General features: G+C 38.3%; 1 protein-coding gene and 1 non-coding gene across 3 annotated transcripts in view; one reads left to right on the top strand and one right to left on the bottom strand.

Moving 5' to 3' along the window:
* Positions 1 to 1,632: 1,632 nt before the first annotated feature.
* Positions 1,633 to 16,954, bottom strand: part of NUP153 (nucleoporin 153) — an 89,716-nt gene continuing 74,394 nt past the window's right edge. For both annotated transcript variants that reach the window (XM_053603556.1, XM_053603557.1), the window contains exons 18-22: positions 15,501 to 16,382; positions 13,405 to 13,761; positions 12,588 to 12,857; positions 3,094 to 3,256; positions 1,633 to 2,775 (exon numbers count right to left, since the gene is read on the bottom strand). In XM_053603556.1, coding sequence (XP_053459531.1) covers positions 2,691 to 2,775; positions 3,094 to 3,256; positions 12,588 to 12,857; positions 13,405 to 13,761; positions 15,501 to 16,382 — 1,757 coding nt within the window. In that variant the 3' untranslated portion in view covers positions 1,633 to 2,690. The remainder of the gene's footprint in view (positions 2,776 to 3,093; positions 3,257 to 12,587; positions 12,858 to 13,404; positions 13,762 to 15,500; positions 16,383 to 16,954) is intronic.
* Positions 5,443 to 5,549, top strand: LOC128595122 (U6 spliceosomal RNA). The gene has a single exon (XR_008382794.1). It is a non-coding gene; the product is annotated as a U6 spliceosomal RNA (small nuclear RNA).

Below are 16,954 nucleotides of genomic sequence, written 5' to 3'. Positions count from 1 at the left end.
AAAATAGAAAAGAGGGAAGGAGGGAGGGGGATGGGGCCTTGGTGTGTGTCACACTTTATGAGGTCAAGACATGATTGCAAGAGGGACTTTTACCTAACAATTGCAATCAGTATAACCTGGCTTATTGTACCCTCAATGAATCCCCAACAATAAAAAAAAATAAAATAGAAAAACTGGGGTAAGAGGATCGCTTGAGCCCGATTTGGAGGTTGCTGTGAGCTATGATGCCATAGCACTACACCCAGGGCGACAGCTTGAGACTTTTGTCTCAAAAAAAAAAAAGTAAACATTTCTAACATTTTTTGAGGAAAGTATAAAATGTGTTCCCAACTAGATGGGCCTATGGAATGGCCTAGGAACTAACCCAAGGAGTAGATGTTAACTTTTGAGCAGTTAAGAAACAGACTTCTACTTACCTCTTCCAGCTTCACCACCACTGTCTGCCTACCAAACAGCTAGGTGTCAAATGTGGATTATTAATAAAGTAACTGCTATAAAAAATACCTTTTGAGGCTGCGTGCAGTGGCTCATGCCTGTAATCTTAGCACTCTGGGAGGCCGAGGTAGGTGGATTGCCTGAACTCATGGGTTCGAGACCAGCCTGAGCCAGAAGTGAGACCCTATCCCTAAAAATAGACGTGTGTTGTGGTGGGCGCCTGTAATCCCAACTACTTGGGAGGCTGAGGCAAGAGGATCACTTGAGCCCAAGAGTTTGAGGTTGCTGTGAACTGTGATACCAGCTCTGCCGAGGGTGACAAGTGAAACTCTGTTTCCAAAGAAAAGAAAAGAAAAAAATACTTCGTATTGGAAGCACGAAAAATCTCAACATTTTAAAGTTCTGAATTTAAACTTCAAAAATTAAAAGTGAGCGTAAAATACATGTGCATTCAAACCAAATAATAAAATTACCAAATGCCACTCCAAGAGTCTTTTTTAAATCAACCACGGGGGAAAAAAATGTACGAGGAAAAAAAGTAATAATACAGTAAAATAATCTAAAAGAAATCACAGCTGACCCCTGAAAAACACAGGTTTGAACCACACAGGTCCACTTCTGTGTAATTTTTTTCAACCAAACATGGATCAAAAACAGTATTCACAGAATACAAAACCTAACAAGTCCCTAGCATAAAAGGGCTAACACTTTTTGCACACTCAAGTTCTGCACACATTCTGATATTGGAGAATGGGGGGATGTCCTGGGAAAAATTACCGTTGGGTGTGTGGTATACCAAGGAACAGCTATATACAAAAAGGCCACTGCAGTTTTTGTAAACTGTTTTAGGCACGTTACCTCCAAGAACTTGATCAATAAACAATGTCTAGTCATTTACCCAGGAAGAAACAAGTACAAACAGAAATGGCTATGTGTGTTTATTTTCAACTTTTAAAAGAGGTATGTAAATCTATGTCCAAATTAGGCATGAATGCTAGGCAGATGAGAAATAGGCTACCTTCGGTATGCTGGAATTTCAGATACTTTTCCCCTTTTCTTAGGGGTGGTCTAAGTTACTTAAATTTATTCTTTGAGATTTATCTTCTAACAGTTCCACTGTTGACCTGTATTTTTTAAAAAGTCCCCTCCCATTAATACTGTGCACCTTCATAATGAGTTAAAACTAGAACAAAAAGGTTATGTCGAATTTTTTATTGATGGCATTTATCCCATGGTTTAACATGTTAATTATACTGTAATAAACATGGCTTTAATATTAAACTTTTCCTTATTATCCAAAGTCACCACAGTCCATTTCAGTAAATATAAAAATATATGCTTAATACTTTGTACAATACTGGTTTTTGGTCCAAACAAAACTGGATCAGAAAAGCCAATAAATTCAACTTTAAGAATCCCCAATTTATTTTTTAAAGATTTCAAAATGGATTTAGGCAACTTTGAATAATGGGATTTACATAATAAAATCTGAGACAAGACTAAACAACAAAAAAATTTCTAACACAAAATTCAAATTTCAAGTTCACAGATTTATGTTATGCCAAAGAAGTACAGAAACAAAATTGTATTTACACACGTTTCATAATAAAATAATGTAAAAGGCAAGACAGATGATAGAAGAATGAAAATATAGAAATAGCATATAATTATTAAATGGAGGACGAACTAGATCTAACAAGTCCTTAGCATGGACCACTCTTTAATCAGGCTTCCTCTATCAGAAAATTTTAGTGCACAATACACCCAACTCATTCACTTCACACATACACCAGCACAAACTCAGCATAGAAATCATTCATTTCAACATCCTCTAATCTATACAGAATTCTAATCTATACAGAATTCCTCAGATATAATTACAATTTCAACGCATTCCACAAATGCTTATCAACGCATATAGTGGTGCAGACAAAGAGGTTCTATACAAAGCCATTTGCCGTGCAGGCTCCATTCCTGGGTACAGCCAGACTATGTCAAATCAGTGAATAATCTGCTGGATCATAAAATACTTTTGCTGAAGAATCAGTCACCAGTCTAGCTATTATTTTTTAAAAAGAGAGGGATATGGTGGGGACAAGGCTTCTGTAAAGAATGAGAAAGGAGGAAAATTCCAAAAACTATAAGTCCTTAGGCAGATCTGAATTCAGATAACCCCAGCACGTAGTACACTCCAGTATCTGAAAGCAGGGCACCAACTGTTGCTAACATCATTATGTGTAACACCAATGTGACCTTTATTTCCTGCGTCTAACAGCAGTCTTAATCTTGCGACCAGCAACTGAAGTTCCAGAAGAAGAGAACATATTTTTCCCATTTGACCTGTGAAGAATAAAAACGTTACAATGTGGCATGATGCTCAGAACAAAATTTCAGAATCAAACATTTAACATCACTGTAAGAAGGGGGTAAAAAAATACACTTGTTACACATACTTGATGCTACACCTCACACACACTATGCTATTTTTCTAAGGCTGTAATATATTTCTCCAAATTGTAATACGGTAAATTGATACTGGAGAACACATTTAATTTTATGAAAACTATACTGCATCTTGATGACTCTTAAAAACAAAACACACACAACCATACACTCTAACCAATGCAAATTCTGCACCGCAACAGAGAGTCCTCTTACCCCAATGTAAATGCTGCTGGAGACTGGTTAAAAGAAAAGCCCCCTGATCCTGAAGGCTGGGCTGAGGCTGCAGGTGTGCTAGGATTTGCACCAAACGTGAACACGCCTGATGGATTATTATTTGTGAAGTTGAAATTTGTAGTGCTGCCGCCAAATTGGAAAACTGCAACAGTTAAAGCAAAAGTACTTCATTAGGGCAAAATGACAGATTTTTACTAATGGCTCTGGCCTCCATGTATAAAAACATATAAAGGGGTAAGATCTCTTATGGTCTCTTAATCTAAAGAAAACAAAAATTATTTTCTTTATGGACAAAAAGTACATACTTGACCCCTCCAACAGATCATACAACTTACCCTGAACTGAGGAAAACAAGGCAGAGCAGACTTCTGGTTAAAGATAACGGAATCAACATATTTAGGATTTTCAAAAGATGGGAGAGAGGAGACAACAGCAACAAAGTTGAGAAGCTGGAAGGCTGACCGGAGCTGATACTACACTGCCAGCAGGGAAAGCACAGAAGCAACTCCATTTACACTAAACATACCCAAAGGTTTAGGTTCCAGGTACATCTGGAAGTGAGAATGAAGGAGGGACTAAAAAAGAAAGGAAGGATGGTAGAAGATCTGTTTAAGAAGCAGATAATGAAGAACAATCCCTCCCCAACGCCAAACAAGATGATAATTCTCTTCCATCCCAGCAGAACACTACTTTAGTCTTTGGAGAAGTCTCTGAACTGGGGCACAGTATGCACAGTTAAGGTTAATTACATCATATGGAAAATATGAATTAAGAATAGGTTGATATAATAAATACAGAGAACTCCAGCCATCCTCTGTACCTAAGCTCAGAGAACACTGGCAAGCAGAAGTCCTCTGATAACCAAGCAGGAATCTGGAAGCACCTGACCTGGGGAATCCAAGACTAAGAGAAAGACCTAACAATAATAACAAATCCTAATTTTCCCAATCAAAATAAAGCTAGATAAACACACAATGAAGTTTGACAACTGTAAGCCTTATAAATGTACAAATGATTAAGTGGTATTTAGGTATCCTATACTCACAAAAATATGACTAGATATTAGGCTCAGCGCCTGTGGCTCAAGCGGCTAAGGCACCAGCCACATACACCTGAGCTGGCGGGTTTGAATCCAGCCCAGGCCCGCCAAACAACAATGACAGCTGTAACCAAAAAATATGACTAGATACTGAGGAGTAGCAGACATGAGGACAGTATTTACTAAGAAACGCCAAGGACGGGGATCCACTATCTAGAGTCTGGCAGCCACCCAGGATAGGGCTTCTCTTTGTAAGTCCCTATTAAGTGTTTTCTTCTAAGAGAAAAAACAAAAGACACACTGAGACCAAAATAATAGAGAAAAACAATTTGGAGCCCACCAAGTAAGCAGAGAAACAAAGCTTTAAGAAAAATCAAACAACTCACCATTAATATTCTCAAAACACTACATCCATGAAAACAAAACCAGAGGAATATAAAAAGGAAATATCCAGAAAAGAAAAAGAACACATGGAAATTAAAGTCCTAATAGTATAAATAAAATCTCAACAGAAGTAAAAGTAAAATGGCGGCACCTGTGGCTCAAAGGGTTAGGGTGCCGGCCCCATATGCTGTAGGTGGCAGTTTCAAACCCAGCCCAGGCCAAAAACTGCAAAAAAACCCCAAAACAAAACAAATAGTAAAAGACAAGTAAATCACTTTAGGAAGTATAAAAGGTGGGGGTGGGGGGAGAGAGATCATAAGTTTTAAAAAGAAAGAAAAGACGGAGGGGTAAAATCTGCAAAGAATTAAATAAAATTCTCAAGAGTTGAACTTCGCAAAAAGCATGCTGCATTCCCTACACAATCAATGGCTAAAAATGGACTCATACTAATGTATGAACTGATACATCAGAACACCAGAGGTAAAATAAAAGATTCGAATTAGATTCCAGAGAGAATATAAGGTCAAAAAGCAAAGATCAAAACAGACTTCACAAACAACTCCAGAAGCTAGAAAGTCCACAATGGAAAAATCTCTTCAAAATTATGAAAATTATTTCTAATCTAAATCTGTATTCAACGAAGATCTTACCAAACGTTGAGATACTTCCAGAAATACACAGTCTCAAATTTTTCGTCCCCAAACCCTCAAGAAATCACTGGAAGATGTGCTCTATTAAAAACGAGGGAGTAGCAAGGATACCCAGCAAGCATTAAGTTCTTATAAGAACCTAAAAGGAATCTCCAAGATAATGGGAAAAAAAAAGAGGCCTCAGGAGCATGGTTACGGCAGGTCTAGAAAGCCTGGTGGAACAGGTTAAGAGAGCCCATGAAAAAAGTTCTTATAATGCCAACTTCAGCAGCACATATACCAAAACTTGAATGATTAGAGAGAAAATTGGCATGCCCCACATTAAGGATGACATGCAAATTCGTGAAGCATTCTATATTTTTAAACTACAAATTACTGATGAAAGAAATTGAGGAGGAACTGGCTTATTGTACCCTCAATGAATCCCCAACAATAAAAAAAAAAAAAAAAAGAAATTGAGGAGGATATGAACAAATGGAAAGAAAACCCATGCTCATTGATCATAACAGTTAATATTATAAAAATGCCCACACTACCCAAAGTGATTGTAGGGGCCAGGAAGGAAGCTTACCCTTTGCTCTCTGAACATGTGCTAAAAAATCAACTCACAAAAGGCAAATAAACTGGAGAAAAGCATACAAATTTATGAAATGTATACACACAGAAGTTTTGGAATGAATATTCAACCTCCAAATGGAGGGGAAAAGCTTACAGATCATTTTGAGTTACAAATGCCAGCTGAGAGAAAGGCCAAAAACAGGTTATTGTAGTCAATCGGGTTTTAGTGGTAAGACAGGTTATAGGGGAGAGAGACCTGGCTAGCAAAGGCAGTCTTACAATACAGAGGAAACCTCAGCGTTTCAACTGAGGGCAAAGGTAGCAAGCCCCAAAACAGGTGGTAAATGTTTTCTTTGCAAATCTTTAAATGTGTCATTCTCTAATACTTCCTAAGTTCAGACAAGGGAAGGCCTGAGACCTGGCTACATCAATGCAGATTCTCTACACATGCAAATGTCCCCCACAAAAAGTAGCTTTGCAGGACCACTTCTGGTTGCTGGTCCTTTGACAGCTATGTTAAATATGTCAAAGAAATGTACTCTGGGATAAAAATACTGATTTCCTTCACAATCTGTACACTTACTACAATCTGAATAAAAATACCAATGACATTCTTCACAGAAAAAAATAATCCTAAAACTCACTGAAACTACACACAAGCCCAAATAGCCAAAGCAATCCCGAGCAAAAAGAACAAAGCTGGAGACATTACACTATCTGACTTCAAAATATACTTCTACCAAAGCTATGGTAACCAAATCGACATGGCACTGGCATAAAAACAACAGACCAATGGAACAGAATAGAGAACCCAGAAATAAATCCATGTATTTACATCAAATTGATTTTCAATAAAGTGCCAAGAACCTCACCCTCTTCACTAAATGGTGCTAGGGAAACTCACTATTCACATACAGGAGAAGGAAACTAGACCTGTGCCCCACTCAAAGTGGATTAAAGACTTCAACATAAGACATGAGACTATAAAATGACTAGAAGAAAATATCAGGGAAAATGCTCCAGGGTATTAGTCTACAGGCAAAGATTTCATAAGACCTCAAAAACACAGGCAACAAAAACAAAAACAGACAAGAAGGTCTATATTAAACTAAAAAGCTGCACAGGAAAGGAAGCAACTAACGCAGTGAAGAATATCTGCTGAATGGGAGAAAATATTTTCAAACTATTCATCCAACAAAGGACTAATATCCAGAATATAAAAAGAACTCAACAGCCAAAAAAGAAAATCACTCAAATGATCCCTTTAAAAAATGGGCAAGTCCACTATGAAGCTAAATTATAGCTTTCACATGAAGGCTATAACCCAACTATAGCACAAGACTATGAGGAAAGGGCCAAGGAAGGGGAAGGGAGGGGGGAAGTCAGGGTGGAGGGAGGGTAATGGGTGGAGCCACACCTTCGGTGCATCTTAGAATGGGTAAAGGTGAAACTTACTAAATGCAGAATACAAATGTCTACATACAATAACTAAGAAAATGCCATGAAGGCTACGTTGAACAGTTTGATGAGAATATTTCAGATTGTATATGAAACCAGCACATTCTACCCCTTGATTGCACTAATGTACACAGCTATGATTTAACAATTAAAAAAAAAAAAAGGGCAAGTGTGGGTGGTGCCTATAGCTCAAGCAGCTAAGGCGGCAGCCACAAACAACACCAGAGCTGATGGGTTTGAATCCGGCCAGGGCCTGCCAAACCATGACAACTACAACCAAAAAATAGCCGGGGGTTGTGGCAGGCACCTGTAGTCCCAGCTACTTGGGAAGGCTGAGGCAATAGAATCGCTTAAGCCTAGGAGCGGAGGTTGCTGTAAGCTGTGATGCCACGGCACTCTACCCAGGGCGATAGCTTGAGGCTCTGTCTCAAAAAAAAAAAAGATGGGCAAAGAAGCTGAAAAGACATTGCTCAAAAGACACACAAATGGCCAATAAACATCAGAGAAATGCGCTACACACTAATCATCAGGGAAACGCAAATCGAAACCACAATGAGATATCATCCCACTCCAGTTAGAATGGCTATTATCAAAAAGACAAAACGAAAAATGCTGGCAAGGAAAAAGTAACTCTTATACACATTGGTAGTGATGCCAATTACTACACAGCCATTATGAGAAGAGTATGGACATTTTTCAAAAAAATAAAAACTACCAGCATATGATCTAGTAATCCCTCTACTGGCTATTTGTCCAATCAAACAAAATCAGTACATAAAAGGGACAGCCACACCCCCATGTCTACTGTAGCATTAAACAATAACCAAGATACGAAAATAAAATCTTGTCATTTGCAACAATATGGACTGAAGTAGAAGTCACTATGTGTAATGAAATAAACCAAGTACAGAAAGACAAATATCGCATGTTCTCACACATGTTGTGAGCTAAAAAAATAAAAAAGTTGATCCCATGGACGTATAAAACAGATAATTATCATTACGGTGCATCTTACAAGGGTACGCGTGAGATTTACAAGGTGTAGAATATAAATGTCTTAACACAATAACTAAGAAAATGCCATGAAGGCTATGTTAACCAGTTTGATGAAAATATTTCAAATTGTATATAAAACCAGCACATTGTGGGCAGCCCCTGTGGCTCAAGGAGTAGGGTGCCGGTCCCATATGCTGGAGGTGGCAGGTTCAAACCCAGCCCAGGCCAAAAAAAAAAAAACAAAACAAAACAAAAACACAAAATAAATAAATAAATAAATAAAACCAGCACGTTGTACCCCATGATTGCATTAATGTACACAGCTATGATTTGATTAAAAAAAAGATGATTATCAAAGGCTAGAAAGGGTGTGTATAGGATAGGGGGTAGTGGGAGGGAAGAAAGGTTGGCTAAGGGGTACCAAAATATAGTTAGAAGGAATAAGTTCTTTTTTTTTCTTTTTTGGAGACAGAGTCTAAGTATGTCACCGTGGCATTACAGCTCAAACTCTTGGGCTTAAGCAATTCTCTTGCCTCAGCCTCCCGAGTAGCTGGGATTATAGGCGCCCACCACAACACCAGGCTATTTTTTGGTTGTAGTTGTCATTGTTGTTTGGCGGGCCTGGGCTGGGTTTGAACCCACCAGCTCGTGTATGTGGCTGGCACCAACCCAGAAGTAGTAAGTTCTAGTATTCAACTGCACAATAGATTATAATTAACAATATACTGTTTATTTCAAAATAGCTAAAAGAGAAGATCTGAAATGTTCCCAATGCAAAGAAATGATAAATGTTCAAGGTGATGGATGTCCCAAAATACCCTCAGTTGATCATGACACATTGTAATCACATAACAAAATATCCCGTGCATCCCATAAATATGTAAAAATATTATGTATCAATTAAAAGTAAATAGTTTTAATTTTTATTAAAGAATGCTTTTTAAGGTCAGATGGTGTGGCTCACGCTTGTAATCCTAGCACTCTGGGAGGCCAAGGCAAGAGAATTACTTGAGCCAGGAGTTCAATAGCAGCCTGAATAAGAGTGAGACCCCATATCTACCCAAAACAGCAAAATCAGTCAGGCATTATGGCAGGTGCCTGTAGTCCCAGCTACTAAGGAGGCTGAGGCAGAGGATTGCTTGAGCCCAGGAGTTTGAGGTTGCTGTGAGTTAGGCTGATGAAACTGCACTCTAGCCTAGGCAACAGAGTGAGACTCTGTCTCAAAAAAATAAACAAACAACAACAACAAAAAAAACAACCTCCTTATTACTAAAATTATGTTTCTATCTGTGACAAAATGAGTGGTCTATGTTAATTTGTCTTCTCTGAGAATGACCTTCTTTTATAGTTATGCTGCCACCCAGAGCCCACAATGTTCTAACCTAACTCTTTGGTACTCAGGTCTACCTTGTTACAGAAGAACTGAGGAACACAACTCTCAAAATGCTGTTTTCCCCCAAGTTTCGGCAACAGGGTAACTGCAATTTTTTAGTGCCTTTTTAGCCCTCTGCTTAATTCTTTAACTGACAGAAACATTTCCTTTTACTTTCTCTTTTTTAAACTTTATAGAACTGATTGCTCTTTAGGTAAAGTGGCATATTTTAATCTGGAATTGAATAAAAGTATTTTTCTTTAAGGAAAAAAATTTGTTCAGATACTAAAAAACAGTTTATGTGTTTAAAAATTCTAAACAGAGACTTACAGAAATGATAGAAGGGGAGTTAAGAGTTTAAGTAATTTCTGGGCAAGCAATTGAACAGGAAAAAAAAATTAACTAGTGATGAGTACAAAGAAAATGTCAACAAGAGAAGGAATCCTGATGTCAGAGAAACAAATTCTGTGTAGGAAAGAGGAAATCAAGTCATAGGGTACCATATGGCCCAGCAATAACCACCATTTGCGCAATCAGAATACTGATCTAACCAAACACTGTCTCTACATTAGAAAGACAAAAGGAAAGGGTACCTAAGTGAAAAAATCTAAACCTTCCCATTCCATATTGGGGAGAAAAATTATGATTAAAATGGTCAATACGTATCATAAAACAGCAACATTTTGCTACATATATTAAGTGACAAAGTACCAATATCCAGCATACATAAAGAACGCTGAACAAAGCCACACTCTTAATGGCTGTACTATCATGCCTGTAATCCTAGCACTCTAGGAGGCCGAGACAGGTGGACTGCCCTGAGCTCAGGAGTTTGAGACCAGCCTGAGCCAAAGTAAGACCCTGTCTCTAAAAATAGCTGGGCTTTGTAGTGAGTGCCTCTAGTCCCAGCTACTTGGGAGGCTGAGGAGAGAGAATCGCTTGTGCCCAAGAGTTTGAGGTTGTTGAGAGCTGTGACACCACAACGGAGAGAACAATGTTAAGACTCTGTGCCCCTCCCCCTGCAAAAAAAAAAAAAAAAAAAAAAAAGTCATAAGCAGAAGCCAAACAACCAAACAAGCAGAAAAATGATCCTCTAAAAATGTTAAAAAGAAATCACAAAAATAAAAGAAAGTGAAAAAATCAAATAGAATCCGAATGTTCTCATACAATGGTGTAGCATGTTAACTGGCACAATCTGTAAGGAAAGTTCGGATTACCCTTTCAGGTATAAGATATACAAAAATCTTTTAATTCAGCAATCCCACTCCAGGGTACATACACTAGAAAAAGATGCAAATGTTGCTCAAAAGTACATGTATAAGAATATGTACAGCAGCATTTGTGGTATATTCATACGACGATATACTCTTTGGCAATGGCGATAAGTAAGCTATATGCAGTCATATGGAAGAACCTTATAAAATTAAGACAGTGAATGAGGTAAGAACCAAAAGACTGTATATAGTAAGATTCCATTTATAGAGATAAAAACCAGGCAAAACTGTATTTTCTAGAGATGCATACATCCAGTAGTTAAATTTTAAATGAAACAGAGAAGGTGATTACCGTTAAGACAAGACAGAGAAAGAAGAGAGGAATATGATCAAGAGATAAATGAGGGGCTCCTAGGTGGTTGTTACACAAGCACCTGCTTCAATATTATGTTGTTCATTTACGTTTTATGCCCTTTTCTACATGAGGGTATATTTCACGACTAGAAAAATATCAAACAATGCATTTTTAAGGAAATACAGCATTATAATGTGATTACTGATATTAAAAAAATGGAAACTTCTGGCTCAGCGCCTGTAGCTCAAGTGGCTAAGGTGCCAGCCACATACACCAGAGCTGGCGAGTTCAAATCCAGCCCGGGCCACCAAACAACATTGAAAACTACAACCAAAAAATAGCCAGGCATTGTGGCGGGCACTGTAGTCCCAGCTACTTGGGAGGCTAAGGCAAGAGAATCACTTAAGCCCAGGAGTTGGAAGTTGCTGTGAGCTGTGATGCCACAGTACTCTACCCAGGTTAACAGCTTGAGGCTCTGTCTCCAAAAAAACAAACAAAAAAAAAGGAAACCTTTATATATATATGAAAGTAAAAAGGCTAGTATTAAGTAAAAAGTGCCATGAGATATCTCAGATGGACAGTAGAGAGTATTGGAACGGAGGTATAATTTCCTGAAGTTAATCCACTGATAAAGAGGATCAGAAAATACAGTTTAACTTTGATAGCTCCCCTCCAAAGTCAAAGTGTAAGAAATAACACTTTTTGTTTTTTTGAAACAGTCTCACCCGGAGTAGAATGCTGTGCCGTAAAAGCTCACAGAAACCTCAAACACTTGGGCTCAAACAATCCTCATGCCTCAGTTTTTCTATGTTTAGTAGAAATGGGGTCTTGCACCCCTGAGCTCAAGCTATCCACCACCTCAGCCTCCCAGCGTGCTAGGATTACAGGCATGAGCCAGTGCACCCTGATCCAAGAAATAACACCTTAAAATATACTTTAGGCTCGGCACCTGTAGCTCAACGGATAGGGCGCCAGCCACATACACCAGAGCTGGCAGGCTCGAAACCAGCCTGGACCTGCCAAACAATGACAGCTGCAACAAAAAATAGCTGGGTGTTGTGGTGGGCGCCTGTAGTCCCAGCTACTTGGGAGGGGCTGAGGCAAGAGAATCTCTTAAGCCCAAGAGTTTGATGTTGCTGTGAGCTGTGATGCCACGCCACTCTACCTAGGGCGACATAAGACTCTGTCTCAAAAAAAAAAAAAAATATATATATATATATAGAGAGAGAGAGATATACTTTAATATCTTTAAAAAGCTATGCTTGTGTACAACTTGGGGAAATTATTTATCTATAGGTAAATTAAACATATACTTCTCTATTGTACCAAGTACAAGAGACAGTAAGAAAAAATAAATATATGCATGGTTTGAAAGTTCAAAGGAAATTATTTTTAAGACACACAAAACCTAAGTACAGAGACAGATGACAACAGTGTACACACTTACTGGAATTAGGGGCTGTTCCAGAGCCAAATGCAGACTGAGTAGGTTGCTGGCCAAACACAGGGGGCTGGCTGCTGCTTGACACTGTCCCAAAAGTAGGTGCAGGCTGAGAACCAGCAGAAAATAATGCTATTGAAGATGATATAGATCCAAAGCCTGGGGGGTTAGACTGGCTGGCACCTTGACTTTGTCCAAATGTTGGGGTCTGGTTAGCACCAAATGCTGGACTGGCAGATGGTGCTGAAGGTCCAGTTCCAAATACAAAGGAGGATCCTGAAGGACGAAAGAAATGCTTAAATCATCACAATGACTAAAGCAAGATTATCCTCAGGAAATTTCTATAAACCCATAAGCAAATTTCAAGTTTCTCCAGTGTCTGGTTACTCACAATTTAACATTTCAAAAGAAAACTTTATAAAATTAAATATTACTTTCTCATCTTACTAAGATTTGAAAAACTGCTTCTAAGAGTTAAATATATTAAACTTGAATGCAAAATGTACATTACTCCACGTAACAAATAATCACAACATCCCTAATATAGATGACCTAAAGGCATTCATGTCATTTGTGATAACCTGATACTATTACTTAGTAAAAATTGACACGATTATACAGCAGAACCTCAGTAAGTTGAGCACCCAACGGACTGTAACAAACTGGTCAACATGAGAACTAGGCCTGTTGTACTCATACAGACATGTAGTGCATGTCTAGTCTATGAACATTAGGTCAACTAAAGGAGGTGGTCAACTATGGAGGTTCTGCTGTCATTAGAGCCCATCCAATTACAATGTGTAATTTTCTTATATAAATATACCTGCAGAGCTAGATGTGGTTGTAGCTCCAAAGCTGAAACCAGAGGTTGCAGTGTTATTACTGCTGGGTCCTGGACCAAAGACAAATGGGGTGACAGCTGTACCTGTGCTGGATGTAGTTGCTGGTTTGCTATCTTGAGAAAAAAGCAAAGACTGAGATGTACTGGATTCAACAGAGTTACCAAACGCAGAGCTGCTCACAGGATTGCTGGCCTGTCCAAACACAAAGGCAGCCACAGGTGGATTGGAGGAAGAGGTGGAATTACCAAATATGCCACCACTGGTAGAAGTGGCTGGTGTACTTGAACTGGAGGAATTACTGTTCAAGAAACTTAAAACTGGCTTTGTTGCACCTTGATCTGTGAGACAGAAATTAAGAAACAAATCCTTAAGAACAAATTGTCTCAGAAAGTACTATTTCCTACCTACAGTCAATTCATTAGAAAACAGAACATTACATTTTTTATGTAGATTCATTGAATGAATCTGTTAATACTAAATTTTGACAAAGTCAAATACACCCATCTTTTCTTTCATGATTTACAGATTTTCTATCATAGGAAGGACTTCAACATTCAGGCTAGTAAGAAGAAAACCCAGCTTGGTGCCCGTAGCTCTCAGTAGTTAGGGTGCCAGCCACACGCACCAGGGCTGGCAGGTTCAAACCTTACAACAATGACAACTACAACAAAAAAATAGCTAGGCGTGTGGCAGGCACCTGTAGTCCCAGCTACTTGGGATGCTGAGGCAAGAGAATCACTTAAGCTCAAGGGTTTGAGGTTGCTGTGAGCTGGGACGCCACAACGCTCTACCCAGGGCAATACAGTGAGACTCTGTCTCAAAAAAAAAAAACAAATTCATCCCTTAAATCCAAATTTAACTGGATACTGTCTGAATATCATGTTCCAAAAGCAGAAAATAGCTATACTTTTATATATCCATGTGTTAATTTTATAGCTTATGTTACGGTACGCAGCAGAATCATAACTTCACTAAAATTGTTTTAAGAAAGGAAATTATGGGGAAGGACAAGAGATCTCTCACCCAGGAACAAGTATCTCTTTTATATCTTTTAACTATTCAGCATAGTATGAGTTCTGTTGCTGTTAGAAAATGCCAATCTAGAATGTTAGTGGAAGTAACCAACATGCACAGAGGGAAGTAAAAGTCGGGGAAGGGGGCAGTGGTAGGAGTAGGGAAAACCCTACCTAACGGGTACAATGAACCCTCTTCAGGTGATGGGCTCATTTAGTCTTGACTTAAATTTATTACAAAAGCTATCTACATAACAAAAACATTTGTACCCCCTTAATATTTTGAAATTAAAAGTAAAAAAAAAAAAGAAAAAATTTAAATTACAGAAAATACAAATGAGATATGCTATTTTATTGCTGATTTAAAGGAAAGCTTTTGATTTTTACCTAGTAGTCCTAAATCCAGTCATCCAGTTCAAGAGTTTTTTCTCCCACTATTCTAAGTTTTTTGGTTCCATTACTACACACAAGCCAGGACTGCTAACAGTATGCTGTACGCATTAGTAAGATTTTAAGAACATGGGGCACATTGGCTCACTTCAAAGTTGGCTCTGGGGGCTGGTTATAAGGTTCTACCATGGCTAGTGATTTCATGATCAAATTTGATTAGACACGCTTATTTTTATTCCTTTCCAAATAAGCTAACTTTAGTTTTAATTTTCTCTATAAAATGTTTTCGTATGTCCAAGTAAATATGTGATAGACCAAAAAAAAAAAAAAAAATTCACAGCTATCCATCGAATTCTATACTTTTTCTTAAGTTAATTTTGTTCGAATACTTCAAATTTATTATTCAAAAGTGTTCACAGGCATCCAATTCAATCCTTTGTATGTCTGAACTCATGTGTACTTTGACTTCATATTTAACAAATTTGGCTAGCAATAAAACCATTTTCACTTAGAGGCACTGCTGTACTGTTTTTTTCATTTTTGAGAGAGTCTCACTTGGTCACCCTTGGTAGAGTGCCGGGGCATCTTAGCTAACAGAAATTTATTACTAGCCAAATTTGCTGCATTTGTTGGAATATCAAAGTTACTTTGTTAAATAAAACTTTAATACTTACCAGCTGAAGTACTGGTTTGAGCCCCAAAAGCAAAAGTGGTTTTTGCTGGTTGTTCAGATTCCTTCTCAGATGGTTTTGCCATATTAAAACTAAATGTTGACTTTGAAGAACTCTCATCTTTGGTTTGCTCTGAATTCCCAAAGGAAAACACTGGTTGACACTTTGGCTCTTCACTGTCAGTTTTCTTCCCAAAAACGAGAGAAGTGGAAGTGACAGGCTCTTGTTGTTTCTCTTCAGTCTTTCCCAAAACAAACATTGAGGCAGATGGCAGAGAGGTAGGTTGCACACTGCCAAAAGTGAAACCTCCTTTGGTGGCAGGCGTTTCTTCTTTTTTCGCTTCTGATGTCTTACATGTGAAAGGGGCCACTGAGACACTCTTAGTTTCTACGGTTCCAAAGCTGAAGCTACTCTTGTTCTCAGAGGTCACTATGGTGTTAGTAGCAGCAGGGGCGGCATTAATAACACCTGTACCAAAGCTAAAGCTGGCAGATGAAGATTTAGGCAGTTCCTCTTTCTTTTCTTGCTGTCCAAGATTAGATACCCCAAATTGAAATGGAGTTAAAGAAACTGGGTTGCTTAAACCTGAGGAAAGCCCAAATTTAAAATTATTATCATTCTTACTGTCCTTTATAACTTCTTCAGGTTTACAATCAGATGAAACTCCAATTTTAAAATCTCCTATTGGTTTAGAAAATTTAAAGCCTTCGTTCATGGCATTTAGAGACCCGGAATCAGATGACACACCTATTTTGAATCCTCCTTGATCTCCAAATTTAAAGTTTCCAGTGCTTGTTAAAGTCTGAGAAGGACCAGAAGATGACGGGATACCAAATTTGATGGATAAAGAAGCTGGGCTCGAAAATGAGGAAGATGTGCCAAATCCTGGGAAAAAAATGATACCACACAGATATTGAATTAATATACTCATCCTTGCAAATAAAATGTAAACCCTGAAAACCAAAGTGGCATAGGAATGACTTTGAAAGGCCTACTTTGGAGAATACTACCAACAGCAGTAAACATGAACCAGGCTGACCAACATATGGTATAAGAATTGAATCTCAATCCTTCCCACTACACTAACATGCTGCTTTTCATTTATCAGACTGGCAGAGATCAAATAAGTCTCCTAAAGTTTGTACTGGCAATAAAGTTTGTACCAACATCAAGACTGGAAGCAACAGGCACTATTATACAGTCCAAGTGGACATATAAATTAACACAAAATTTGTGGAGGACAAATTATCAATCTTTACCAAAAATTACAAACTACTAAAAATGACAAACACATTTACCCTTTGACTCAGCAATTCTACAGGTGAGGCTTTGTTTTAAAGATAAACTCACAGGCTCATCACCTGTAGCTCAAGCAGCTAAGGCACCAGCCACATACACCAGAGCTGGTGGGTTTGAATCCAGCCTGGGCCTGCCAAACAATGACAACTACAACCATA

This window comes from Nycticebus coucang, chromosome 9, assembly GCF_027406575.1.
Source record: "Nycticebus coucang isolate mNycCou1 chromosome 9, mNycCou1.pri, whole genome shotgun sequence".
Classification (NCBI taxonomy): domain Eukaryota; kingdom Metazoa; phylum Chordata; class Mammalia; order Primates; family Lorisidae; genus Nycticebus; species Nycticebus coucang.
Note: the sequence above shows the minus strand (reverse complement) of the source record. Positions and strands in the feature narration are given on the sequence as shown.